At 39.6% G+C, this 26,645-nt stretch overlaps 1 protein-coding gene across 5 annotated transcripts in view; it reads left to right on the forward strand.

Moving 5' to 3' along the window:
• Sh3yl1 (Sh3 domain YSC-like 1) overlaps window positions 1-26,287 on the forward strand; it is a 48,492-nt gene extending 22,205 nt beyond the window's left edge. For 3 of the 5 annotated variants that reach the window (NR_110343.1, NM_013709.5, NM_001289480.1), the window contains 6 exons: window positions 5,701-5,813; window positions 6,418-6,546; window positions 8,094-8,256; window positions 8,917-8,995; window positions 24,975-25,031; window positions 25,931-26,287. Coding sequence is in view for 2 of the 5 variants with exons in the window: in NM_013709.5 (NP_038737.1) it covers window positions 5,701-5,813; window positions 6,418-6,546; window positions 8,094-8,256; window positions 8,917-8,995; window positions 24,975-25,031; window positions 25,931-26,121 (732 nt within the window). In the remaining 3 variants the exon portion in view is untranslated. Of the gene's footprint in view, window positions 1-5,700; window positions 5,814-6,417; window positions 6,547-8,093; window positions 8,405-8,916; window positions 8,996-17,361; window positions 17,507-24,974; window positions 25,032-25,930 lie in introns of all 5 variants that reach the window. The other 2 variants (XR_003950048.1, XR_872408.2) reach the window with 2 other exon arrangements.
• The last annotated feature ends 358 nt before the right edge of the window (window positions 26,288-26,645 follow it).

Raw genomic sequence — 26,645 nt, forward strand, 5'->3', positions numbered from 1 at the left:
TTTCTCTCCCTTTATCCAATCAGGGGTCCCTGACTTCTGTCCATTGGTTGGGTGTAAATATCTGCATCTGACTCTTTTAGCTGCTTGTTGGGCCTCTCAGAGGGCAGCCTTGCTAGGCTCCTGTCTGTAATCACACCATAGCAACAGTAATAGTGTTGGGCCTTGGAGCTTTTCCTTGAGATAGATCCCAAGTTGGGCTGGTCACTAGACTGCCTTTCCCCTCGGTCTCTTCTCCTTTTTGTCCCAGCAGTTCTTTTAGACAATTCTGGGTCAGAAAATTTTGACCGTGGGATGATAACCCCATCCCTCCACTTAGTGCCCTGTCTTTCTTTTTTTTTTAATTATGTATTTTCTTCATTTACATTTCCAGTGTTATCCCAAAAGTCCCCCATACCTTCCCCTCCACTCCCCTACCCACCCACTCCCACTTCTTGGCCCTGGCGTTCCCCTGTACTGAGGCATATGAAGTTTGCACGACCAATGGGCTTCTCTTTCCACTGATGGCCGACTAGGCCATCTTCTGATTCATATGCAGCTAGAGACACAAGTTCCAGGGGGTACTGGTTAGTTCATAATGTTGTTCCACCTATAAATTCTATAGCTCCTCCATTGGGGGCCCTGTGATCCATCCAATACCTGACTGTGAGCATCCACTTCTGTGTTTGCTAGGCCCCGGCATAGTCTCACAAGAGACAGCTATATCAGGGTCCTTTCAGCAAAATCTTGCTAGTGTATGCAATGGTGTCAGTGTTTAGAGGCTGATTATGGAATGGATCCCCGGATATGGCAGTCCCTAGATGGTCCATCCTTTCATCTCAGCTCCAAACTTTGTCTCAGTAACTCCTTCCATGGGCGTTTAGGGAACTTTCAGGATAGCCTTTGAAATGTATATAAAGAAAATATCTAATAAAAAAGATAAGTAAATAAATAAATAAATAGGGGGGAAAAAAGAGATCTGTGGAGCAGCCCTCCCTGCCCCCCGCCAAAGCACAGATGGGGCAGGCTTCAGTGGTGAAAGTAAGTTTACATCTAATTTATCCTGTTGTATCCAGCTGAACAGGCAGGCTAAATATGGGCTGGGTGAAGGGTTGCTATACGAGCAGAAATGACTCAAAGAAAGCTGCATCAATAAAAGCTTACTCAGTTCCAGGCGTTCTAAGAAGGGACAAAGTGTCCACACTTTGGTCTTCGTTCTTCTTGAGTTTCATGTGTTTCACAAATTGTATCTTATATCTTGGGTATTCTAAGTATCTGGTGGACTCTACAAGTTCCCTCTCCCCACTGATGGACATTTCATCTAAGGTCCCTTTGAATCCCCCCAGGTCTCTGGTACTTTCTAGATGGTCCTCCCACCTCCCACCCATTGAGGTTGCATATTTCCATTCATTATGCTGGCCCTCAGGGCTTTTCTCCTGCCCCACCCCCATACATGATCATGTTCCTCCTTTCCCCTCTCCCTCCCCTCTTCCACTGAGGTCCCTTCCTCCCTTTGCCTCCAGTGATTTGGGATTGAAGCATCCTCACTTGGGCCCTTCAGCTTGTTAACCTTCTTGAGTTCTGTGGATTGTATCCTAGGTATTCTGTACTTTTTTTTTTTTTTTTTTGGCTAATATCCACTTATTAGTGAGTACATACTATACATGTCCTTTTGGACCTGAGTTACCTCACTCAGGATGATATTTTCTAGTTCCACCCATTTTCCTGCAAAACTCATGATGTCCTTGTTCATAATCGCTGAATAGTATTCCATTGTATAAATGAACTATATTTTCTGTATCCATTCTTCTGTTGTGGGACATCTTGGTTGTTTCCAGATTCTGGCTATCACAGATAAGGCCACTATGAACATAGTGGAGCACATGCCCCTGTGGTACATGGTAGGGCATCTTTTGAGTATATTCCCAAGAGTGGCTTTGCTGGGTCTTCAGATAGATCTATTTCCAATTTTCTGAGGAACCTCCAGATTGATTTCCAGAGTGGTTGTACCAGTTTGTAATCCCACCAGCAATGGAGGAGTAAAATATTCAAACTTTTGTCAGATTCTCCAGTGCTATCTTATACTGTCTCATGTTGCTCCACTGCCCGGCCTTCCTCAGGAAGACTTTTCTGCTTTTCATTTTCAGCTATAGAAATCTCTCGGGCTGTTATCTTTGTCACTAGTATCACAAGAAGAACACAGGATCATCTTACTCTTACTTCAGAGAAACCAAGTACAGAGCAGATAGAAAATTAGAAGACTGACTTTTCCTAAGTAGCCTCTCAGAGTTTCTTTTCCTGACTTAACTGGCCTGAGTGGTTGTAAGTGTAGGGTAAAAAGTCTGAGCTTACTTTCAAGTTTGAAAGCCCACCAAAACCACCAGTTCCTGAGCTCAAAAACCTACCAATCCCTGACCTAAATATCCAAGCAGCCCTACCCTTCATCCCCTGTGTCCTGCTCAGAGCCCTACGGGCTTCTCGCCCTAGCAGAGGCAGCCACTTCTTGGGTGTTTCCCAATAAATCTCTTGTGTGAGATTTGTTGCGCAGTGTGAGTTTGTAGTGTTCCTTGGCTCCAGACTGCCAGAATACTTTTCTTCTTAGAGCTGCAATGCTCTACTGGGGAAACCTTTCCCGTTGGAGCTTACCCTAAACTGTATGCAGCAACTAGTGCAGCATTTATGGAGGGAAATTTACATCTTTTGAGTGTGAATGTACCAAACAATACAAGGTTATTTTGTTACCTCCAGGTGCCTGTGAGACGTAGTTATATAATCACAGCTTGAAGTGCTTAAATGGGCAGAAGGAATGCTATCAGGTGTAATGGAATAGGCCTGTAATTCCAGCATTCAGCAGACCAAAACAGGATTGTAAATCCAAGGCCAGCAGCATCGGCTGAGGAATGAGACAACAATGAAGAGATGCTAAACTGTCCTGTCATTCAACACTGCAATCCTCAGTTGCATAGTTAACTATGCCAGTTAGTATAAGTGAAGATGCAGAGAAACTGGGCCAGTCCCTGGGCAGAGTTATTGGGTATCAGACAGCCCCGCTGTCTTGGGGCAGGGGATGGGGTGGGAGAGAGCAATTAAGAAAATGGTAGAAAGCAAGCAGATTTTAGATGCCAGTCATCAGGGTGAGGACCTAAGCTAATCCAGGCGTCTGGGTTGACTAGGTGCCCTTGCCCAAGGTAGTTGACCTTTGCGGGAGGTTAAGGGAAGTTCCTGGAGGGTTAAGGGTGATTTCTGGCAAATAGGAATGGGCCTTAAGCCATCTGCTTTTCTAGTAAACAGAAACCCTGCCTTTAGGCATTAGTCAATCTATTTACCTGGCCAAAGTCCTGTTTAGGGCACTGTCACTCTTATTGCCAAGGGAGAGAGGGAGTTTGCACTGAACACTTGGCAAGAGTTGAGAAGACTTCTGCACTTATCAAGAACTACTTGTATCAGGGATGGGCTTTTTGTTGTTGTTATTTTATTAGATATTTTATTTACATTTCAAATGTTATCCCCTTTCCTAGTTTCCCCTCTGCAAATCCCCTATCCCCCCTCCCCCTACTCCCCAGCCCTCCCACTCCTGGTCCTGGCGTTCCCTTATACTGGGGCATAGAACCTTCACAGGACCTAGGGCCTCTCCTCCCTTTGATGACCAACTAGGCCATCCTCTGCTACATATACAGCTAGAGCCACAAGTCCACCATGTGTTTTCTTTGATTGGTGGTTTAGTTCCAAGGAGCTCTGGGGGTAATGGTTAGTTCATATTGATGTTCCTACTATGGGGCTTCAAACCCCTTCAGCTCCTTGGGTACTTTCTCTAACTCCTTCATTGGAAACCTTGTGTTCTGCCCAATGAATGATTGTGAGCATCCACTTCTGTATTTGCCAGGCACTGGCAGAGTCCCTCAGGAGACAGCTATATCAGGCTCCTGTCAGCAAGCTCTTGTTGGCATCTACCATAGTGTCTGGGTTTGGTGATTATTAATGGGATGGATCCCCAAGTGGAGCAATCTCTGGATAGTCATTCCTTCAGTCTCTTCTCCAAACTTTGTCTATAACTCCTTCCATGGGCATTTTGTTCCCCCTTCTAAGAAGGATTCTGAGCTTCTGGGCTAATATCCACTTATCAGTGAGTGCATAGCATATGTGTTCTTTTGTGATTGGATTACCTCACCTCCAGATCCATCCATTAGTCTAAGAATTTCATAAATTTATTGTTTTTAATAGCTGCATAGTACTCCATTGTGTATAAATGTACCACATTTTCTGTTCCACTCCTCTGTTGAGGGACATCTGGGTTCTTTCCAGCTTCTGGCTTTATAAATAAGGTTGCTATGAACATAGTGGAGCATGTATCCTTATTACATGTTGGAGCGTCTTCTGTGTATATGCCAGGAGAGGTATTGCTGGATCTTCCAGTAGAACTATGTCCAATTTTCTGAGGGATGTTTTGATGACAAGATTTTTCTGTACATCAAGTGAAACATTAATTAGAAATCATTTAGACATTTTTAAATAATTATGCCTGTTAAGGCATGTTTTAGGATCTGCTTGGCCTGTTATGTGGCCATATAGGCTTCATTCATTTCTTTTCCTCGCACAGTAGAGGGTGGCTATGTGAACATGCCACCATTATAAAGAAGGAGCCAGACTTTGAGCATCTATCAACATTATTTCCCCCAAGATGACACAACAATTAAGAATTAGTGGCATTCACACCCAAATATCTTCTATTTTAAGCCCAGTTTCTTACCACCTGCCATTCTTCCTTCAACTTTACAGATACAGATGATGTGTGTATCTGATCCTCATGACAGTTGGGTGAGGTATGTTCTGTGCTGAGACCCACCAAGGTCTTACAAGAACAGGATGCCATCTAAAGTATCACAACTTAAGGGGGAGGGAAGTGTGGGTCAGCACTGCCGTCTCCAGTGATGCCTCACACATGATACACTTTTTCTTCTCTAACTTTGGGCCTCCTATGGCCATTATGAATTTGAAAAACAAACTCTATGCTGTATTGATCTCAGCATTCACTTGAATCTCCTTAGACATTACTAATACTAAAGCCAACTAACACGATTTAAATATCTAATATGCAGGCTCTTTAAGTATACAGCCACTTACAGAGTTTGGGTAGAAGCCACCTCAGACATGAAGCCTGGTATGAAGTCCTAGCTCTGCATTCTATGAGAATAGATTTTGTAGTTTATTTTGAGACCAGAGGCCATTTGGTCTTCACCGTTTTTTGATCTGTTCTGGTTATCAGTGTTGACGATTTGCAGGCTCGCTGGTACATCATTAGCTGCCCTGCAAGTTGATGGGAGGGATAAAGGAGACAACTGAAGGCTGTATGGCTCACAGGAATTTGCCATAATTTACCTGTGCAAGGCTGGCTTCTGGCCTTATCTACGCAAAGCCCCCGCATCCCTTTCACATCTGGCCTCCTATCCATATTGTAAGTTATATGTGACAGAGCTGAGTTTAAGTCACCGAGTATGTTATGGACTGTTTAGGTATGGTTGATCTGGTTTGGGGTTTTTCTCTTAGGGAGGTCGGGTGTTGTTTATCGAGTAGGTAGTCTAGCTAGCTGCTTGGAGTTAGCTAGCAGGATGGCCTTGAACACACAGAGATGTACTTGCCTATGCCTCCCAAGTGCTAGGCTTAAACGCGTCTACTTCTTCATCAGGCTGTGTGGCTATTTAAAGTGAATGGATTTCTACATTTCAGGTATCCGATTTGGTGATAATTCTGAATTATGACAGAGCAGTAGAAGCCTTTGCAAAGGGTGGAAACCTGACCCTTGGAGGGAATTTTACTGTCGCAGTTGGGCCCCTAGGCAGGTAAGTAAAATCTTCTAAACTATAAAGACAAAAGAAAATTAAGTTAAAATGAACACACATTATTTCTAAAGCTTTTTCACAGGACATGCTTTCTGTCAAATTGACATAAATTTTTCTATAAGTATAGTCAAGTTTTATTAACTGATAAAGGGTATAAGTATTCTGGAATAAATTTTTCTTAAAGTAAATCATTGAATGTGAAATGGTTGAATCTTATTGAGCAGTGTTTATAGCACTGATTTTAATTTCCTTCTCTTTTAATGAAACAGTATTCTTGCATTAGTAATCATGCTAGAGAGATACAATTGCGCCTACTTACAGAAGTTAAACTATAGGCCATCTGAAATGTTGTACGTAAGAAGAGTCTGTACTCAGCACTCCTCTCTGGTTGAAAGGACTACTCCCAGATCTCTCTCTCCAGTGTAATCCCACCATACCGCCGGCCCTTCTATAGCACCTCCATGTGATGTCTTCCCACAACTGCCTTCTCTTCAAGCCACATTAAAACTCTAGCTCAGCCAAGAAATGCCACGGCCCAGGAAGACAGGCCTCGTGGCTAAGTGCCAGTGATGAGCAGTCACTATGGTTCTGTCATCTTTTGTAGGAACCTGGAAGGCAACGTGTCCCTGAGGAGCTCCGCAGCCGTCTTCACATACTGCAAGTCCAGGGGCCTCTTTGCTGGTATCTCCCTGGAAGGAAGCTGTCTGATTGAGAGGAAAGAAACCAATCGGAAGTAAGTCCACACAGAGTCCCTCTGGTTTTTCTGAAGTACACACTGAGAAGATAATACTTCAAAAGTTGTCATAGTCTAAGAGTTTACACTTACATTATCATTTAAATACCTCAAGGTCTATATTTACAATCTGTAAGATGAAATCAGTGTTGCTTGGGGCTGGGGAGCTGGCTCAGCAGTGAAGAACACTTAGTGCTCTTACAGAGGACCTAGGTTTGTTTCCCAGCACCATCATGGTGGCTCACAACCACCAGCCCTAATTCCAGTCCCAAGGGATAAGACGCTTTCTTCTTACCTCTGAGGGCACCAGTCAAGCATGAAGTCTACCCAGACAAAACACATAAAATAATAATAATAAAGTAATTAAAAATTTTGAAAAGTAGTATAATCTTATGAAAATAAAGCTTAGACAAAATAAAGCATGATACATTTTTCTTACTAATACTTTCCAACTACCTCCTCGTTCTCCTCAGTCTTCTTTTGCCAAATAAGATACAATCATGGCATACATTCAATTGCAGATGCATTCTTTTCTACTTGGCATTGTAATAAGCACAGCCATAAGTTGTTCAGGCAGCGCTTACTAGGTGACAGTATGACATTATCATGCCTTGTAATGAGCATGCAAATGATACTGTGGGTCAGTCAGAAATACTTCACTATGAAAGACTTCCTACCACCACATTCTGAATTGTCTCCTTCCATACCAAATAGAGACCAGTTTGGATTCAAACCCCAATTTGATTTTTCAAATATTTGTTACTATCTCAGAACTTCCTTAATCTTGTGTCTGGACAGTTTTTCCTCAAGTGAGTCTTAGAGATCGAACCCAGCAGACTACAGAATCACAAGCCCAAAGGGACCAGAGCCTAAGTGGCATTCAGGACCCTGCCAACATTGACAGACACTCTACTGAGTTTGGAGTAAATGCTGCTACCAGGCTCATACCAGCTTTCCCAAGAGCACATATCATACTGCTGCCGTGCCTATAAACCAGAACTAGTCTGATGAGGGAAATTAAGGTTTGCAAAAGTCATCCTAGAGAAGCAAGAGAGATGTGTCTGTCCACTTCTGGTTTCATGAAGTTGAGAATGCTTTTAGAAACTCCTAATGCTGGGTCTTTGGCAGCTTTCTTCCTAAACCTCAGCTAAATATTAGGTAAACTGTAACAAATAATCCCTTAGTGAACTGTAAATCCTCCAGCTAAATGTTTTAAAGAAATCACAAAGCTATGTATAGGACTTCTTTTTTAGAAAAACAAGGCTTATGGAATATGTGTACTTTATATGTTTATGTGTTTCTATATAACTTGTGTCTGTGTGTGTATATGTGACATGTTTTTTGTATGAAGAAAAGTGCATATCAATAAGTACATACATTAACCTAGAAAGTGAGTTTGGGGTAAGCCTAATAGTGAGACATGGAGTAAGACTTGAGGTATGTGATGTGCATCATAAGATCGACTACACATGTGTGTGAATGTGCCATATTTCCCTCCAAAGCAGCTCTGCATGCCACAGAGATGTTCTTCTCTTTGTATTTACTAGATTTTACTGTCAGGACATTCGAGCTTACGACATTTTATTTGGAGATGTTCCGCAGCCTGCTCAAGCAGAAGATCTTTATGAAATTCTTAATTCCTTCACTGAGAAATATGAAACTGAAGGGCAGCGCATCAATTTGAAGAAAGTAGCCCGGGAGCAGAGGAAGGTGCTGTGGCCTGGCTTCACGTCTCTCTCAGTGAACATGAGGGGTTCTGTCTTAGCACAGCTCTGAGCGCAAGTTCCCAGCAATACACTGAACTTCCTTTATGATTCATTTATGTAACGTCTTCAGAAATGTCCTAGAGGTTTGGCAGGTAGAGATTTTAAAAATAGTTTATCATCTATAATTGTATGTCTCTTAGGATGAAGTCTGGTAACATCGGAGAACCAATCCTAGCTGTGACTTTCTTTCTTTGGTCCCTACTTTGTTCCTGTTGTGCAGAGTGAAATTGAAGTATAGAGTTTAAGTTCTCACTGCCTTTCTCTGCTGACTGTTCCCTGTGACTATATCACTGGAGTTACAGCCCCCTACAAACCACATACAGTTGTCAGAGGGGGACCGGCTGTACTGATAGAGTGTACTAGACCACACACACACACACACACACACTCATCAGAGAGGGAGGGGCCCACGTGCTGCAGTGCACTAGGTCAGCCACGTTAGAGTCTCACATCCAGCCCTGCATACATACGAGTTTCTAGGAGCCCAGTTAATAAATACAAAGGCAGAAACCTGATCAATGAACAGCTTGGAAGCAAAGTCATCCTATTCTCATAAGTAAAAGTAGATTTTTAAATGTTGTGTATTTATTCTTGTGCCTCCCAGGCCAAAGAATTACCTCCAAAACCATCTTCAAGGCCCCAGCCAGCCCACCCACCTGTACAGCTGAATGCTGGCTCCCAGGGTAAGTGCTGCTGTTGCAGCTTAAATATAATAATATTTAAATAATTATTATGTATTAAGAAAACAGTTAACCTTTGTTATATTTTAATATCGAATAGAAGAACATTTAAGAGAAAAATGAAGGTTCAGCATCTTCAAAGCCATAACAGGGGCTTTCATACACAAGTCTTCACTGATGTAATATGTGAAGACATCTCTCATTAATAAGGTATTTTCTTAAATCTGCAATGAGATTTATATTTATATTTAATTTTTTATCATATGGGGCTTGAGAAATTACTCAGCATTTAATACCGCTCGGCACTCTCGCAGAGGAAACTGTCTCCATTCCTAGCACCCACATGGCAGCTCAAACGTCTGTAACTCTATTTCCAGGAGTCTGGACGCCCTCTTCAGGTCTCCGTGGGCAGTGCACATGTGTGGTTCACATAACACGGGCAAAACATTCATACAGATAAAATAAAAATAAAGCAATCTTTAAAACTTCCATTTATTTCGCTGTATGTGCTTGTACATGGTCTCCATGAAGTGAACTAGGTATAGCTATGCTGAGGACAGCCTCAGTCGTTTCCGGGTTCTCAGCCTCAGGCAGTGACAAAGGTGCAAGCTGACAGGTGACTCATTGCTGCTCTGAAACTGCACTTGGAGGCAGCTTGTTTTCTCTCTCTCTCTCTCTCTCTCTCTCTCTCTCTCTCTCTCCTCTCTCTCTCTCTCTCTCTCCTCTCTCTCTCTCTCTCTCGTTTTTTCACTCTCTGAGTTCACCTCAGTCTTTTATTGGTAGCACACTTCCTTGTTATACAATAATACATAATCAAAGCCTTTCCACTGTTTTCCTCAGGCCAATTCATTAGCTTTCCTGGAACCCCCATGTGACTGTGCCACCAGAAAGCACAGTGCACACACAAAGTCATAGTCCAGTGTCTGCTAAGGCAAGTTACACATTAACTTCTGACTCTCAGAAAAACCTCCAAATCCCAGGTCATCTGGGTGTGAACTTGAGGTTAGAGTACCAGCGTGACAGAACGACGCTAAATAGGCTAGGGTAATGGTAATATTTTTAACTTGTCTTAAATTTGCAAAATCTCTTAATTAAGCTCACATGTATTTCTACAATGCTTTTCAAACTTCTCCATATGCAATAGTAATTCCTCTTGCTACTTCCTCCAGGGCTCCATCACAGGCCCAAATTCTATCTCTTAAAACTCTACCCTATTTTCCTTAGGCAGGCGATGCCTGGGTGTCAAATCCGTTCTAGAAGGTCAGCTTGCTAGTCCAGCTGACCCAGCTAGTTCTTCTCTGTCTTGTCCCTTGTGTTTTCTATGGGCATCCCTGTCCTTAGTGACCCAGGCCCAGTGTTTCTTTTCCTTGCGGTCTTCAAATCTCTTAATTACTAAAGCTTCAGGCTTCTCAAAAAACATTTCCTGCTTCATATATCTGCTGCTACAACTCAGTCATCATGGGTTGGCTAAGATTTCCCAGAGAACAATTAAGGCCTTCACATGCAGAGCCCCTTGTCCTGTTATGCCTGGGTCGGCTGCTTGGGTGGCCAGGGCCTGAGCAGTTTGTTGCTATGGACACCAGAGCCATTTCCTTCTCCAGTAATGCTCTCACTCTGTTTCCCAGAAAGTTCGACCAGAGTTCTATCTGAGGACAAAGATGATATTTTTTAAAAGGCAAAACAGACAAGCATACAAGAGAGAGCAATGCCATCTGCATACTAGAAAGATAGAAATGCATGATACAGGTTGACGGTGCTCCTGCACCCAAAACTATGTCATGCAGCTACATTGGCAACCATGTCACACCCGACATAACTAGGTTTTATAGACACCTAGGTTTCTTCTTCTCTCATCATACCTGTTTTAATTTTTAAAAATTAAGGTTTTTAAATTAATTATTTATTTACATTCCAAATGTCTCCCTTCTTGTTCCCCCCTCCACGAGCCCCTCACCACATCCCACATCCCCTTTGCCTCTAAGAGGGTGCTCCCCCATCCATCTACCCACTCCCACCTCATTCTAGCATCCCTCTTCTCTAGGGTATAAAGATTCCACAGGACCAAGTGCATCCCCTCCCACTGAAGCCAGACAAGGCAGTCCTCTGCTACATATGTAGTGGGGACCACAGACCAGCCCATGTATGCTCTTTGGTTGGTGGCTTAGTCCCTGGGAGGTCTGAGGGGTCTGGTTAGTTGATATTGTTGTTCTTCCTATGGGGTTGCAATCCCCTTCAGCTCCTTCAGTCTATCCCCTAACTCTTCCATAGGGGTCCCAGTCCTCAATCCAATGGTTGGCTGTATCTGCATCTGCCTCAGTCAGCTGCTGGTAGAGCCTCAGAGGACAGCCATGCCAGACTCCTGTCTACAAGCACATCTTGGCATCAGCAATTGTGTCAAGGCTTAGTGTCTGCACATGGGATAGATCCCAAGTTGGGGCAATCTCTGAATGACCTTTCCTTCAGTCTGCATTTTTCATTCCTGCAAGTCCTTTAGACAAGAACAATTCTGCGTCAAAAATTTTGAGATGGGTAGGTGGCTCCATCCCCCAACTGGGGGCCATGTCTATCTACTGGAGGTGGTCTCTTCAGGTTCTATCTCCCCATAGTTGGACATTTTGACTAAGGTCATCCCTATTGGCTCTCTGTGTAGCCACTCTAGTCCCTGGAGTTTACAACTCTCTAGTAGGTCCCACCAGCCCCTGCCCCACACTGCTGCATATTTTAGTTCGTTCTCCTGGCCCTCTGGGCTTCTCTTATGATTCCCCCCAAACCTGATCCTGTCCCCTTTTTCCCCCTCTCCCACTCAGGTACCTCCCTCCCTCTGCCTCCCATGATTATTTTGTACCACATTCTAAGTGGGATTGAAACATCCACACTTGAGCCTTCCTTTTGTTAAGCTTAAAGTAGTCTGTGAGCTGTATTATGGGTATTCTGAACTTTTTGCCTAATATCCACTTATCAGTGAGTGCATACCATTTATATCCTTTGGGATCTGGTTACCTCACTCAGGATACTTTCTAGTTCTATCCATTTGCCTGCAAAATTTGTGATATCCTCATTTTTAATAGCTGAGTAATACTCCATTGTATAAATGTATCTCATTTTCTGTATCCATTCTTCAGTTGAGGGACATCTGGGTTGTTTCAAGTTTCTGGCTATTATAAATAAGGCTATTATATATAAGGCTATTATTTATAAGTATGAACATAGTAGAGCTCGTGTTCTTGTGATATGGTAGAACGTCTTTTGGGTATATGCCCAGGAGTGGTATAACTGGGTCCTCAGGTAGAGCTATTTCCAGTTTTCTGAGGAACCACCAGATTGATTTCCAGAGTGGTTGTACCAGCTTGCAATCCCACCAGCAACGGAGGCGTGTTTCTCTTTCTTCATATCCTCACCAGCATCTGCTGTCACCTGAATTTTTGATCTTAGCCATTCTGACTGGTGTGAGGTGGAATCTCAGGGTTGTTTTAATTTGCATTTCCCTGATGACGATGGATGTTGAACATTTCTTTAGGTGCTTCTCAGCCATTCAAGATTTCTCAGTTGAGAATTATTTGTTTAGCTATGTACCACATTTTTTAATTGGGTTATTTGGTTTTCTGGAGTCTAACTTCTTGAGTTCTTTGTGTATTTTGGATATTAGCCCTCCATTAGATGTAGGGTTAGTAAAGATCTTTTCCCAATCTGTATGTTGCCATTTTGTCCTTTGCTTTACAGAAGCTTTTCAGTTTTGTAAGGTCCCATTTGTCAGTTGTTGACCTTAGAGCCTGAGTCATTGGTGTTCCGTTTAGAAAATTTTCCTCTGTACCAATGTGTTCAAGGCTATTTCCTACTTTCTCTTCTATGAGATTCAGTGTATCTGGTTTTATATGGAGGTCCTTGATCCACTTGGACTTGAGCTTTGTACAATGAGATAAATATGGATGAATTTGCAGACTGCCTGTTAGACCAGCACCAATTGTAGAAAATGCTTCTCTTTTTCCACTGTACGGTTTTGGCTTCTTTGTCAAAGATCAAGTGTCTATAGGTATGTGGGTTTATTTCTGGGTCTTCAATTTTATTCCATTGATCAACCTATCTTTCTCTGTTCCAATATCATGTGGTTTTGTTTTGTTTTGTTTTTATTACTATTGCTCTGTAGTAGAGCTTGAGGTCAGGGATGGTGGTTCCCCCAGAAGTTCTTTTATTGTTAAGAATAGTTTCCACAATCCTTGTTTTTTGTTGTTGTTGTTGTTGTTAGTTCATATTTATTCAGTATAGTACTCGAAGTTATTGCTAGAGCAATTAGACAACAAAAGGAGGTAAAAGGGATATAAAATTAAAAGGAAGAAGTCATGGTATGACTACTTACAGATGATATGATAGTATACATAAGCAACCCCAAAAATTCTACCAGAGAACTCCTACAACTGATAAACAACTTCAGCAAAGTGGCTGAATATAAAATTAACTCAAGCAAATCAGTAGCCTTCCTCTATACAAAGGATAAATGAGCTGAGAAAGAAATTAGGGAAATAGCACCTTTCAAAGTAGTCACAAATAATATAAAATATCTTGGTGTAACTCTAACCAAACAAGTGAGAGATCTGTATGACAAGAACTTCAAGTCCCTAAAGAAAGAAATCTAAGACTTCAGAAGATGGAAAGATCTCCCATGCTCATGGATCAACATAGTAAAAATGCCCACCTTAGCAAAAGCAATCTACAGATTCAGTGAAATCCCCATCAAAATCGCAACTCAATTCTTCACAGAGATAGAAAGGTCAATTCTCAAACTAAGACTTTCATACTTGAGTACTGACTGTCTTTACATCGTTTCCACCCCTTTCTCTCTCCTCTTTAATTCTTCTGCTTTCCCAATCCCCTTTCAAATTTATAACCTCTTCCTCTTTACTTTTTAATCAGAGTATATATATATATATATATATATATATATATATATACACATACATACACACATACATACACACACATATATACACACATATATACATATATAATATATATGTAAATACATACTATATATATATATATATATATATATATATATGTATAATCTTTACATCCCTTCCATTCTTTCGCATTGTGTATATGTAGAATCTTTTCATCCCTTCTTCCCTGATGTTCTCAGTGCCTTGTTTGCAGTGCACTAGGATTGGATTGTTTTGTATTGTACTGTATTGTAGATATCACCTAGGATTGAGTACCCCACAGTCAGTCATTGTCTATATTCTGACCAGTTGTGGCCATCCTATAATGGTTTCCATCTGCTACAAACTAATGCGAACTACACTTATCTCTGTAAATAAAGATGAGTACTTACAATGCAGTCAAAAAATTATACTGGAAAAAAAAAGAAAAAATATATACTGGTTTAGAAAAATGCAAACAGTAGGTTCTTCTATAAGGTCTATGACCGAACTGGCTGTGGGTAGTTGATGAATTTCCTCCTATTGAGCAAGGTTAAGTCCAATTAGATGGTTGCTAGTTACCACTAGCTGTAAGAGCCACTATTGCACCACTGGGGACATCTTACCAGGGGCGTCATTGTTTTAGTCCATAGACTTTACAGTTAGGCAGGACTCTCTTTTCTCCCTTGATTACATGTATCCCTTGGTAGCGTACATGAACCTGGCAGTACTGCAGAGGTACTCCTAGGGAAGAGGCTTTTAGGTTTACCCCAGTTGCATTCCTCCAAGTCCTGTGTCCAGAGTGTGCTGTCTTCAGCAATAGTGTCTTACTTTCAAGTTCTAGGAGGCAACAAAGGGCAAAATAGCCTGTGAAGTTTTAGAAGCTCTTGGATTCCCCTGGATCCCCATGCTTAGCTTTGGGGTTTTGTTAGTGAGTCTATAACTCTTGGAGAGATCAGTATCACCCCCAAATGGCATAGCATCATTTAAACTATAAATATCTATTTGTGTGTGTGAGAGAGAGTGTGTGTGTGTGTGTAAACACAAAATAGTATGTTTCCCTCTGGCTCCAACATCCTTGCTGTTATTTAACCTTCCTCTGTTCCTCCCCCTTCTGCATTACGTTTCCTCCTGAACCCCATTTTCTCACGTCCCCCTTCATAGCACCCTTGTCCTCCTATCTCACTCTCTAGAGCTCTTTCTCCTGCATCCCCTAGTCACTTTTCATCATCCTGGTTTAAGAGTAGGTCTCTCCAGGTTCTTTACTCACATCTTAGAATTCACAAATGGGGGAAACCATGTGGCATTTGTCTTTCTGGGTATGGGCTACCTCATTCCATATGTTTAGCTGCAAATTTTGTGAGTTCACTTATTCCTGGGCATATGCCAAAGAGTAGCATAGCTGGGACAAATGGTAGATCTACATTGGGCTTTTTTGATAAGTCTCCATACTGATTTGCAGAGTGGCTGTACCAGTTTGCATTTCTACCAACAGAGAGCAAGGGGACCCTTTCTCCACATCCTCTCTAGCGTTTGTTGCCAGCTGGTTTTTTGGTTGTTTGTTTTTGGTTTCGGTTTTGGTTTTAGTTTTTTGGTTTTTTTGTTTTGGTTTGGTTTTGGTTTTTCGAGACAGGGTTTCTCTGTATAGCCCTGGCTGTCCTGAAACTCACTTTGTAGACCAGGCTGGCCTCGAACTCAGAAATCCACCTGCCTCTGCCTCTGCCTTTGCCTCCTGAGTGCTGGGATTAAAGGTGTGTGCCACCAAGCCTGGCTGCCAGTTGTTTTCTTGATCTTGGCCTTTCTTCCTTGTTAGATGAAATATCAAAATTGTTTTAATTGTGTTTTTCTAATTATTAAGAATGTTGAACACCTAAAGATATTTCTTTACCATTATTTTTACTTCTTCATTTGAGAACTTTTTGTTCTGATTTTTAGCCTATTTTTAATTGGATAGTTTGTTATCTTTATTCTTTATTTTTTGAGTTCTTTCTTTATTCTAGATATTAATTGTCTGTAGGATGCTTAGCTAACATTCTTTCCACTCTGTAGGCTTTCTCTTGACTGTTACCTTGTTGTACAGATACTCTTTGGTTTCATGAGATCGTAGTTGTCAAGATGACCTTAGCTCCGGGGCCAATGCAGTCCTAGTCAGGAAGTCCTTCCTTGCACACACATCTCGTGGGCTCTGCCTACATTTTATTCTAGCAACATCAGCTTTCAGGTTTCACATTGAGGACTTTGATGCATTCAAAGTTCCTTTTTGTGCAGCATGGTAGACACGAGTCTAATCCCATTCTTCCAAGTGTGGGCATCCAGTTTTTACCACAATATTTGTTGAAGAAGCTGTCTTTTTTCCAGTGTGTTTTTGGTATCTTTGTCAAATATGAGTTAGCCATGATCATGTACACACATATTTAGGTCATTGTTTAGTTCAGTTGATTTACTTGTCAGTGCTTATGCTGCTACCATGCTGTCTTTATCTCTGTAGCTCTCGACTATAGCTTAAAACCTAGTATGATTATTCTTCAGTCTTTCTGATTAGGATTAGCTATCTAGGGTCTTTGTGGCTCTAAATGACTTAGGACCTTTTTTTTTTCCTAATTTCTATGAAGAATGTAATATGGATTTTGATTGCATTGGATCAAAAGTAATCTGTAAATTTCTTTTGGTAGGATGGTCATTTTTTTTTCAATATTAATTCTACCAGTACATGAATGTGGAGGTCTTTCTGATGTGTTTATCTGTCTCTTTCTCTAGAGATCTAAAGTTTTCATTGTGGGAGGTTTTTACGTTCTTAATTGGGTTTATTCCTAGGTATTTTGTTTATTTTCATTATTTCATCCTATCTTACGTATATTGATGTTTTATCTGCATGTATGTGTGTGTGACAGATGTGGACAGTGCCTAAGGAGACCAGAAGAGGGTATTAGACTCCTGGGAAGGGAGGGAGCAGGCAGTTGTCAGCTGCCATGTGCAAACTGGGGATCAAGCTCAGATCTTCTGGACTAGCTAGCACTTTAGCCTCTCAGCCATCTCCCCATCCTCTTTTCTTTCTTTCTTTTTTTCTCTTTTCCTTTCTTTTTCTTTTTCTTTTTTTGGATGGGGGTTAAAGATGGGGAGTGAATTGGGTGGTGGGTTTCTTTAATTGTTGTAGTTTTGGTTTTTATTTGGTTTTGCTTTTGTTTTTTCTTTCCCTGAGGCTCATTGGAATGGAAATGTTTCCACGATCTCTGTCAGGATGTTTTTTACTAGTATCTAGAAAGGCTACTAATTTTTGTTAGGTGATTTTTGTATCTTAACACTTCATTGAGAGTGTTGATCATTTCTAGAAGTTTTCTGGTGGAATTTTGGGGATTTCTTAATGTGTAATATCAAATCATCTATAAGGAGGGATAATTTGACTTATTTTTCTATTTGTATTCCTTTACTTTCCTTCTCTTTGTTTTATTGCTCTAGCTAGGTTCCAAGTGCTATATTGAAAAGAAGTGGGGATAGTGGACAAACCTGGTTCAGCCCTAATTTTAATGAGGTTTCTTCAAGTTTCCTACATTTGGATGATATTGGCTATAGGTTTGTCATGTAGAACCTTGATTAGGTTCAGGTATGTACCATCCTCCTGCCCTACTGTTTTTAGGACTTTATTATAAAGGCATGTTGGGTTTTGTCAGGGTCTTATTTTTGAGATGATCATGTGATTTTTGTCTTTAAGTTCATTTATATAATTTATTACATTTATTGACTTAAATATATTGAGCAATTCCTGCATCTCAGGGGTAAGGCCAACCTGATTGTTCTGGATAACCTTTTTTATATAATTCTGTAATTGTTTTGCAGGGTTTTTTTTTAGTATTTTTGTGTCTATTTTCACCAGGAATAGTGGCCTATCATCTTCTTTTGTGTGTGTCTTTATTTAGTTTGGGTATTATAGTAATATGTGCTTTGTAGAAGGAGTTTGAAAGTGTTCCTTTTGTCTCTATTGTTCTGAATAATTTAAGAAATATTAGTTGTAGACCTTCTTTGAAAGTCTGGTAGACTTGTGTGGTTAATCCATCTAGCCTGGGTGTGCGTTTGTTTGTTTGTTTGTTTGTTTGTTTGTTTGTTTGTTTAATCCAGAAGGCTTTTCATTATTATTTTGATCTCCTTTTTGGTTATGTGTTTGTTTAGGCTGTTGGTCTCTTCTTGGTTTAATTTAGATGGTTTAGATAAATCTAGAAATCTTCCCAATTTTAGATTTTTCTAACATAATAGACTGGATTTTTAAAGTATTTCTATATAATCTGAATTTCTTTGGCATCTATTGAAATATTTCCCTATTCATCTCTGATTTATTGATTATTATTGGGTTATCTCTTGTTTCTTTTGACTAATTGGGTTTGTCAATGGTATTTATCTTCTCAAAAACCAGATCTTAGATTTATTGATGCTTTGTATTATTTTATTTGTTTCTATTTAATTGGCTTATGTTATGGTTTGGGGGTTTTGCTTATTTGGTGTGTTGGTTGGCTTAGTTTGGCTTTGGCTTTTCAAGACATAGTTTCTCTGTGTAGCCTTGGCTGTCCAGAAACTCACCTTGTAGACTAAGCTAGCCTTCAACTCAGATCAACCTGCCTCTGCCTGCCAAGTGCTAGCTAGGTTCAAAGGAATAGGCCACACAGCCTGGCTTAGGCTCCAGTTTTTAATATTTCTTGTCATCTATTGGTTTTCAGTTAATTTATTCTTGCTTTTCCAAATTTTTGAGTTGCTTCATTACATCAGCTATTTGTATTTTGCAGGATACTTTAAGGTAGGCACTTAGAGCTATAAATTTCCCTTAGGACTGATTTTCTTTTTTATTACCTTTCAAATTAATTAAAATATAATCACATTACCCCTCCACATCATTTCCTCCTTTCCCTCCACTCCTTTTCAAATGCATGGGCTTTTTATCATTATTATTACATATTCAAATAAATATGGAAATGCAGCCTGCTGAGTCTGACTTAGGCTGTTCATCTCTGTGGAAGACTACTTCTCCCTCAGCAGCCACTAACTGTCTATAGCTCTTCAGATAGAGGTTGGTGCCTGTGTGATTTCCCTCATCTACATTGACATTTCTGTTGATGTTATCATTTTTCTGGTCTTGTTAACATTTTTCTGGTCTTTTTAAGTAGACATATTGAAATTTTGTGGGTATTCTTTCCGGCCCTATCTAGAAGACACAATATTATAGCACATGTCTTGGTTTTTTGGTTTTTATAATCTTTCCGCTCCCACTTTCACAATGTTCTCTGAGCTTTAGGTATAGGAGATGTCTTGTAAATATATCAGTAAGTGCTAAGCATCCCATAGTGACTTTTTCTCCGAATTTTGACAAATTGTGAATTCCTGTCAGGTCTTCTACAGCAAAAGAACTTCCCTGTGAATATAAGGATATATTTGGAATTTGGAATATATTCCTTGTAAGGAATATAAATATTTATAATACAGTTAGGGATCATCCTTTTTTATTAAAGTGATAGTAGTAGGTTGTCCTCTGAAATTTGTGATCTCACAAACAACAGGTAGTCAGGCCTCCAGGTTTACAATCCTAGTCATGAGTTCCCCCTTATTGAATAGGTCTTAAGTCCAATTAAACAGCTCTTGGTTCCACCAAGACATGTGTCTTGCCATGCTGATCAGGGCTGTTTTTAATGTGTCCCAGGGGGGCTTTGCTGTGTTCTGTTTAATTTTTATTTAGTTCTAGGATTTGCAATTTTTCTTTGACCTCATTTATCATTAAATAATGTGTAGTTTCATTTCCATAAGTTTGTGAAAGTACTAGAGGTTCATTTGCTGTTGTTTTTTTTTTTTTTTTTTTTTTTTTTTTTTTAAGATTTATTGTGTTGTACTCAGGTCAGATACAGTAAGTTATTTCAATTTTTGAACTTCTTAAGATTTGTTTTATGTCCCAGTATGTTGTCTACTTCAGAGCTTCCATGTGCTGATAAATAGAAAGTATATTCTTTGGTTTTGGATTGAATATTCTGTAGATCTCTATTAAGTCCATTTGATATATGATATTGTTTAATTCTGATGTTTCCTGTTTATTCTTTGTCTAGATAGCCTGATTTGGGGAAAAAATAGGTACTAAAATCAACTACTATTAATGAGTTGGAGTTAATCTGTTTCTTTAATTCCAACTTTACTCTTTTTATAAAATTGGATATTCCAGAGTTTCATACACACACACACACACACACACACATACACACACACACAAATATAGGTGGTAATGTCTTCTGTATTAATTATGCCCATGATAAAAATGCAGTGTTCTTCTTTTTCTCTTCAGATTAATTTGTTTAAAGTCTATTTTGTCAGGTATTAGAATAGTGACTTCTCAAATTGCTTTCTGGTCCCATTTGCCTGACATATTTTTTCAGTCCTATCCTTTTAAGGTAGTACCTATCTGTGAAGGTAAGATGAATTTCTTGTACACAACAGACAAGTGGATTTTCTTTCTTAATCTGTTCAACTAACCTGTGTCTTTTGATTAGAAAGTTGAGGGCATTAGTGTTTAAAGTTACTATTAAAAGGGGTATATTACTTGCTGTCATTTTGTTGGTAGTCGTTTTCCCTATTTGTATTCTTAGTCATATTTTGTGTTTTAGTAATTTTAGCTTTATTTGTTTTCTTTCTGTAGTGTCTTAGCTATAATCATTCTTCTCTTCAGTCCAAACTATTACTTCCAGTATTCTCTGGCAGGCTAGTTTGGTGCACGTTAATTTTTTTAGTCTGTTTATATCATGGAATGTTTTTCCTTCTCCTTTTAACTATGGTAGATAGTTTTGTTGGGTATAATAGTCTAGGTTGGCATCCGTGGTCTATTAGAACCTGAAATATATTGCCCCAGTTTCTTCTGACTTTTAAAGTTTCCATTGGAAAAAACACCTGTTATTCTGATAGGTTTTCCTGTCTATGTGACTTGAGGTTTGTCCCTTGCATCTTTCAGTGCCCATTTTTGCTCTGTGTACTTAGTGTTCAGCTATAATATGCTGTGGGGCATTTACCTTCTGGCCCCACCTACTTGGTGTTCCCTGTGCTGCTTATCATTTGTATGAGGATGTCTGCTGTAAATTTGCAGCTTTCTTCTGTAATTCTCTTGACCTGGTATATGTCACTGACCTGGCATTCTTCTTTTATACCTATAATTTAAAGAATTGGTCTTGTGGTGTTGTCCCAAAGTTCCTGCATGCTCCTTTCCTATGTTTTTTTAAATGTTTTATATTATTTGCTTGAGTGGTCCAGTCCGTTTACTTTATCTTTTCCTACTTATATTCTATCTTCTCCTTGATCCATTCTACTTGTAAGGCTTTCCCCTGTGCTGTGTTGTTGAATTTTTCAGTTCCATATTTATTTCAGCTTGAGTTCTCTTCAGGATTCTTATCACATTATGGAATTTTATTTTAAAATTTTTAATTGTCTTTGTCATTTCGTTTATCTATATATTTTTGTTTTCTTGAATATTGTTTCAGGTGTTCAATACTATATACTCTTTAACTTCATAGAGCTATTTGTTCATATTTTCTTTATAGTCCTTGGATTCTTTGATGAAGTTTATGATTCTTCTTTCAAATTTCTGTGTCCTAGAGTTCATCTGAGTAATTCAAAGAACATTTCTATGGGACTAGTGGGTTTATGGGCACAGATCATACTGTATTGGCCTGTCATTATGAGTTTTTGTACTGTGACCTGGTCATATGGACTTCTTCCATTGTCTGATGTTCCATGCTAGCCTACCCCAGGCTGGACTGGTGCAGGAACTGGGATGGCTAAGCCTGTAAATATCCAGATGGTGTGGTGGAGCTTAGAATTGGGAAAATTTACCAAAGAAAGCTATGAAGCCAGAGATATGCCTGGGAATGGTGTTAGCAGGCAAGGAAGGGTCCATGTGCTGGTCAGGTTTGGTCAACTTGACACAAACCTGGACATATCTGAGAAAGAATATTAATTGGCCTATGACATGACTATGAGGTATTTTCTTGATTGATTATCAATGTGGTACAGCCCACCCCACCATGGCCAGTCCCACCCTAACGGGTGGACCTGGGAAGTATAAGAAAGGCGGTTGAATGTGAGCCTAAGAGTAAGCAAATCAGTGGCTTTCCTCCATGGTTCCTGTCTATACTCTGTCTACTTCCTAGCTTTCCCTTAATGATGGACTGTGACTAAGAGTACATAAGCCAAATAAGCCCTCTCCTTCCTAAGTTTGATTTGGTTATTATTTATTGCCATAGTAGAAGGTGAACTAGTGCAGTCTAACCATCACTTTTTCATAACACTTACTATTAGAATTGTGTTTTTCATGTATCTAGTTATATTAACAAGCCGATTATGTTGTGTATACTACAGTGTAATATTTCATAAAATAGAACACAAAGTTAGTTATACCTTGGATCTTTCCCATCAAGAATTTTCAGTATTGGAAGAACATTACATGTTAGAATGCACTTCCACTACTATTAGTGGATGAAGGACTAGAATAAACAGAAATGTTTTTCATGCGGCTAACGGGCTTGTCACAGTCCCACTTTTAAGTTCAAAATCCGTTTTCTTAGACCGGATTCCTCACTCATACTGCTTTTGCACATTTCTCACCACAAACATTACCATCTTCATTTCCTACCACAAAAGTTCCCCACCATGTATACCCCACCCAGATACAGTCCTGAGCATATAATGCACCCCTCAAATACATACCCACCATGGTCCTGTCTATCACAGCCTTTCTCAGCTCCTGCATGCCTCACTTTTGTTTGTGTTGGAACATCTTGATGTGTTTCTAGGGCAAGGATGACATATTTCCTTGTTAGCAGGATCATGGTCATCCCAATATGTTAGTGAATTTAACTCTCTTCATATATTTTCTGGTGTTTTAGGTAACCCTTTAGTGAAAAACTCTTCATCTTCATATATTTTTTGGTGTTTTAAGTTTACTCCTTAGTGAAAAACTCTTCACTGGTATATTTATTTTCTTGCTTAAGTTATGAAAAAAAAAATGTATTCTTGGGGCCTTGCCATTGGGTTTGGTATATTCTACATTTATTCTAGGTAGATGTTCATTATTTTACTAAGCCCTGTCTGTCCTGGAACTCTCTCTGTAGACACCCTGACCTTGAATTCACAGAGATTCACCTGTCTCTGCCCTTGAGTCCTAGGATTAAAGATGTGTTCCTCCACTGCCCAGCTAAAGTTTTAATTGTTATGTGAAATATATCTCTTTTACTTTTTGTAAATTCATCATTTTTTAAAATCATGACTAAAGAGGTCTTTCTACCTCCTGTGGAAATATTATACTCACTACCTCAGAGTTTCTTCTGATAGTGTTAATGTCTGATTCTGGGTTACTTATTTTTTAAATACTTTAAGATCATTTTATTACTTTTTTCCTTCTTCTCCCAATATATAAGTTAAAACAATGCTAAATATCTTTATCTGCTCTATATTATTTGTATTTCCATCCACTATCCTGTTTGTTTATTAATTTTCACTATATCATATTCTGTTCTTGCTATGCTTTCTATTGGGAGAGATGTTATTTTGTGTCTTTCAGTAAAACTTTTAGTTTCTTTTGTCTTGTATTTTTTTTGTTTTTTTATTGTTGTTGCTGTTGTTGTTGGGGGCGGTTGTTTGCTTTTGTTTGTTTTGTTTTGTTTTTAGATTTCTCTCCTGGTTGATGGTAGATTGATGGTTCCTGTTTCCATTCAGAGTTGAGGAAATCTTAGTTGGCATATGTCTGTCTAATATCTGGTAATCTACCCAAAGTTATTTCTGTTCAGTTTCTTCAAGTGGGTTCTCTTAAGGTACCTGTATTTTCCTTCATGTGCTGATAGTGTTTTCTGTGTCTTTCTGTTCATGAATTCCATGATGTTTTTGCATACTCGGAGTGCATGGGACTGCCAGGGCATATGGAGAGGAGGCAATTTCCAGACCTCTAGTACTTGGAGGAGTTCCTCAGAGCCTGCTCAGTTGAGAGCATGAGACTATGGTTTGAATGTTGAAAGTGGGTGCTGCTCATTCTTTCTGCTGGGAAGGCCTGTTGATATTCTTTAGTCAGCCATAGTGGGACTCAGCTCACTGTGGTTTGTAGACTCCAATTGGGAAGGAGAAATATTATTTAATTCAAATAATTGGTACTTATACTATGTTGCAAGCATATGCCTTATGACTATTTAAATTCATCTTGAACTTTAGATATCTATCAGAAGCTGTACAGGGGCTCATCTGTGTGGAATCTGACTGTTTAGAGATCCCTGTGTGGGCCTGTAACCCTTCTTGCTAAGGTTTCTTTGGGTGCTTCTGTGCATAGACCATGGACTAGTATCAGGCACTTCAGCTACTTATGCCTTGTTCTTTGTACAGTTTTGGGCATCTCTCAGTTTACAGCCTGACCCAGTAGTGTAAACCTTTAACAAGGTCAGGATTTGATGGTTTTGTGTGTGTGGGTTTTTTTATTATTATTATTATTGTTTATTAGGTATTTTCTTCATTTACATTTCCAATGCTATCCCAAAAGTCCCCCATACCGCCCCCCCCCACTCCCCTACCCACCCACTCCCACTTCTTGGCCCTGGCGTTCCCCTGTACTGAGGCATATAAAGTTTGCAAGACCAAGGGGCCTCTCTTCCCAATGATGGCCGACTAGGCCATCTTCTGTACATATGCAGCTAGAGATATGAGCTCTGGGGGTACTGGTTAGTTCATATTGTTGTTCCACCTAAAGGGTTGCAGATCCCTTTAGCTCCTTGGGTACTTTCTCTAGCTCCTCCATTGGAGGCCCTGTATTCCATCCAATAGCTGATTGTGAGCATCCACTTCTGTGTTTGCCAGGCATCTGCATAGCCTCACACGAGACAGCTATATCAGGGTCCTTTCAACAAATTCTTGCTGGTGTATGCAATGGTGTCAGCGTTTGGAGACTGATTATGGGATGGATCCCCGGGTGTGGCAATCTCTAGATGGTCAGCTGAGTTCTGGTTTTGTGTGTTTTATATACTGTAGTAAGCTTTTAAATCTCATTCCCCCCCCCCATTTTATTTTTATTTTAACAGGTAATAGAAATGAATATAAGCTATATCCTGAGCTTTCTAGCTATCATGAGAAAACTGGTAAGTAAAAAGCTATTAAAAATTACTTATAGCCACCCTATTACAATCACATAATTTCCAGTTAATTTGATGGGTTACGAAAATATCTTGGAAAGTGTTCATAGCTCTATGAGATTTTTTAAAGTAAGTTTAATTGTGAATATTGTTTAGTGACAAGGCATGCTTTTGGTCTCTGATAGACTTTGAGAGGCCAGTAGAGACTGTGCAGGACCAAGCATTGCCATTTACAGACCATGGCTTTATAGTAAAATTGTTTCTCCACTTGTTTTACTTAAATATTCCTTAGAAATTTATCTTGAAAGAATTAAGCACTTTTTAAAAAGTGAGTTGAATATACACTGAGGCTAAAGATTAAACAGCTATTAATTTAATGTTCTAAATTTGCCATGGAAGTCACCAAATTATATGCTACTGAATTTATAAACTATTGAGAAATTAGCATTTTGTATAACTATAAGTAATATTGTCTAGAAACTGGGTAATCAAAATTGTAAATATTATCATGTAGATAAAAACAGTTTAAGTGTCTTTCCTGATGAACCTTGTGCTTTTGCCTTTTCCTGGCTCAGCTGGGTCCTGCTGTTCTCGTTTTCATGTTTTCTCTGTGACCCCATGTCTCTGATCCCATTGTACACAACATATAGCATTTGTGGAGGCTAAAAGACAACTTGTAGGAGTCAGTTCTCTCCTTCTATCATATGGATCCTAGGGATCTATCTTGGTCCTTCATCTTTCAAAAGGAGAGAATTCTAAGGTTAACATGTGAACATCGAGAGATTGTATAGTAGGGGTTCTGACACCCTTCAGGGAGTCAAAAATCAAACCCTAACTGATCAATTTCCCATACTTCAACTTCTATCCTAAAATATTTATAATTTGATTATATTTTCTTGTTTTAGGCAATTTGAATCAACCAATAGAAGTGACAGCATTATACTCTTTCGAAGGACAACAGCCAGGAGACTTGAATTTTCAAGCAGGAGACAGAATCATAGTTATATCAAAGACCGACTCAAATTTTGATTGGTGGGAAGGAAAACTTCGAGGTCAAACTGGAATTTTCCCAGCCAACTATGTAACTATGAATTAAAGTTCATGCTATTTTGTTACTTGATAATTACACAAAAATATTTCTACACAGACAGGATTCACTGTTTACTGCAAACGTCAAGCACACCCTTGCTCTGCAAATGTTTTTATCCAGGTGTAAAATATTTTCTCTGCATATAAATAAATGGTTAAGTTAACATGCAGCTAAGTACTTTGTGTTCACTCAATCAGATAACTTTTCTATAGTTGCCATCGACAGGTTTTATGGACATGATTCTTTGGTGTTCTTCAGACAACCCCACTGACCCTTGAGTCTGACTGCTTCTTACCTCTGTTTTGGTATAAACAAAGCTTGTCTGGGAAGGAATACCGTGCTCCCTTTTATATGAACGTGGGTCAACTTCTGAACATCTGTCTGGGTGCAGTTTGTTCTTTTTATTTAACAAAGATTAAATGATTAATTGAGCTTGTGAACATAACAAATAGGAGGCTCACACAGAGGACAGGGGCCTCAGAGTCTTCAACAGGGAGGTCTGTGTCTGACCTTTCCCACCCTACCGGGTT

This window comes from Mus musculus, chromosome 12 (genome assembly GCF_000001635.26).
Source record: "Mus musculus strain C57BL/6J chromosome 12, GRCm38.p6 C57BL/6J".
Classification (NCBI taxonomy): Eukaryota; Metazoa; Chordata; class Mammalia; order Rodentia; family Muridae; genus Mus; species Mus musculus.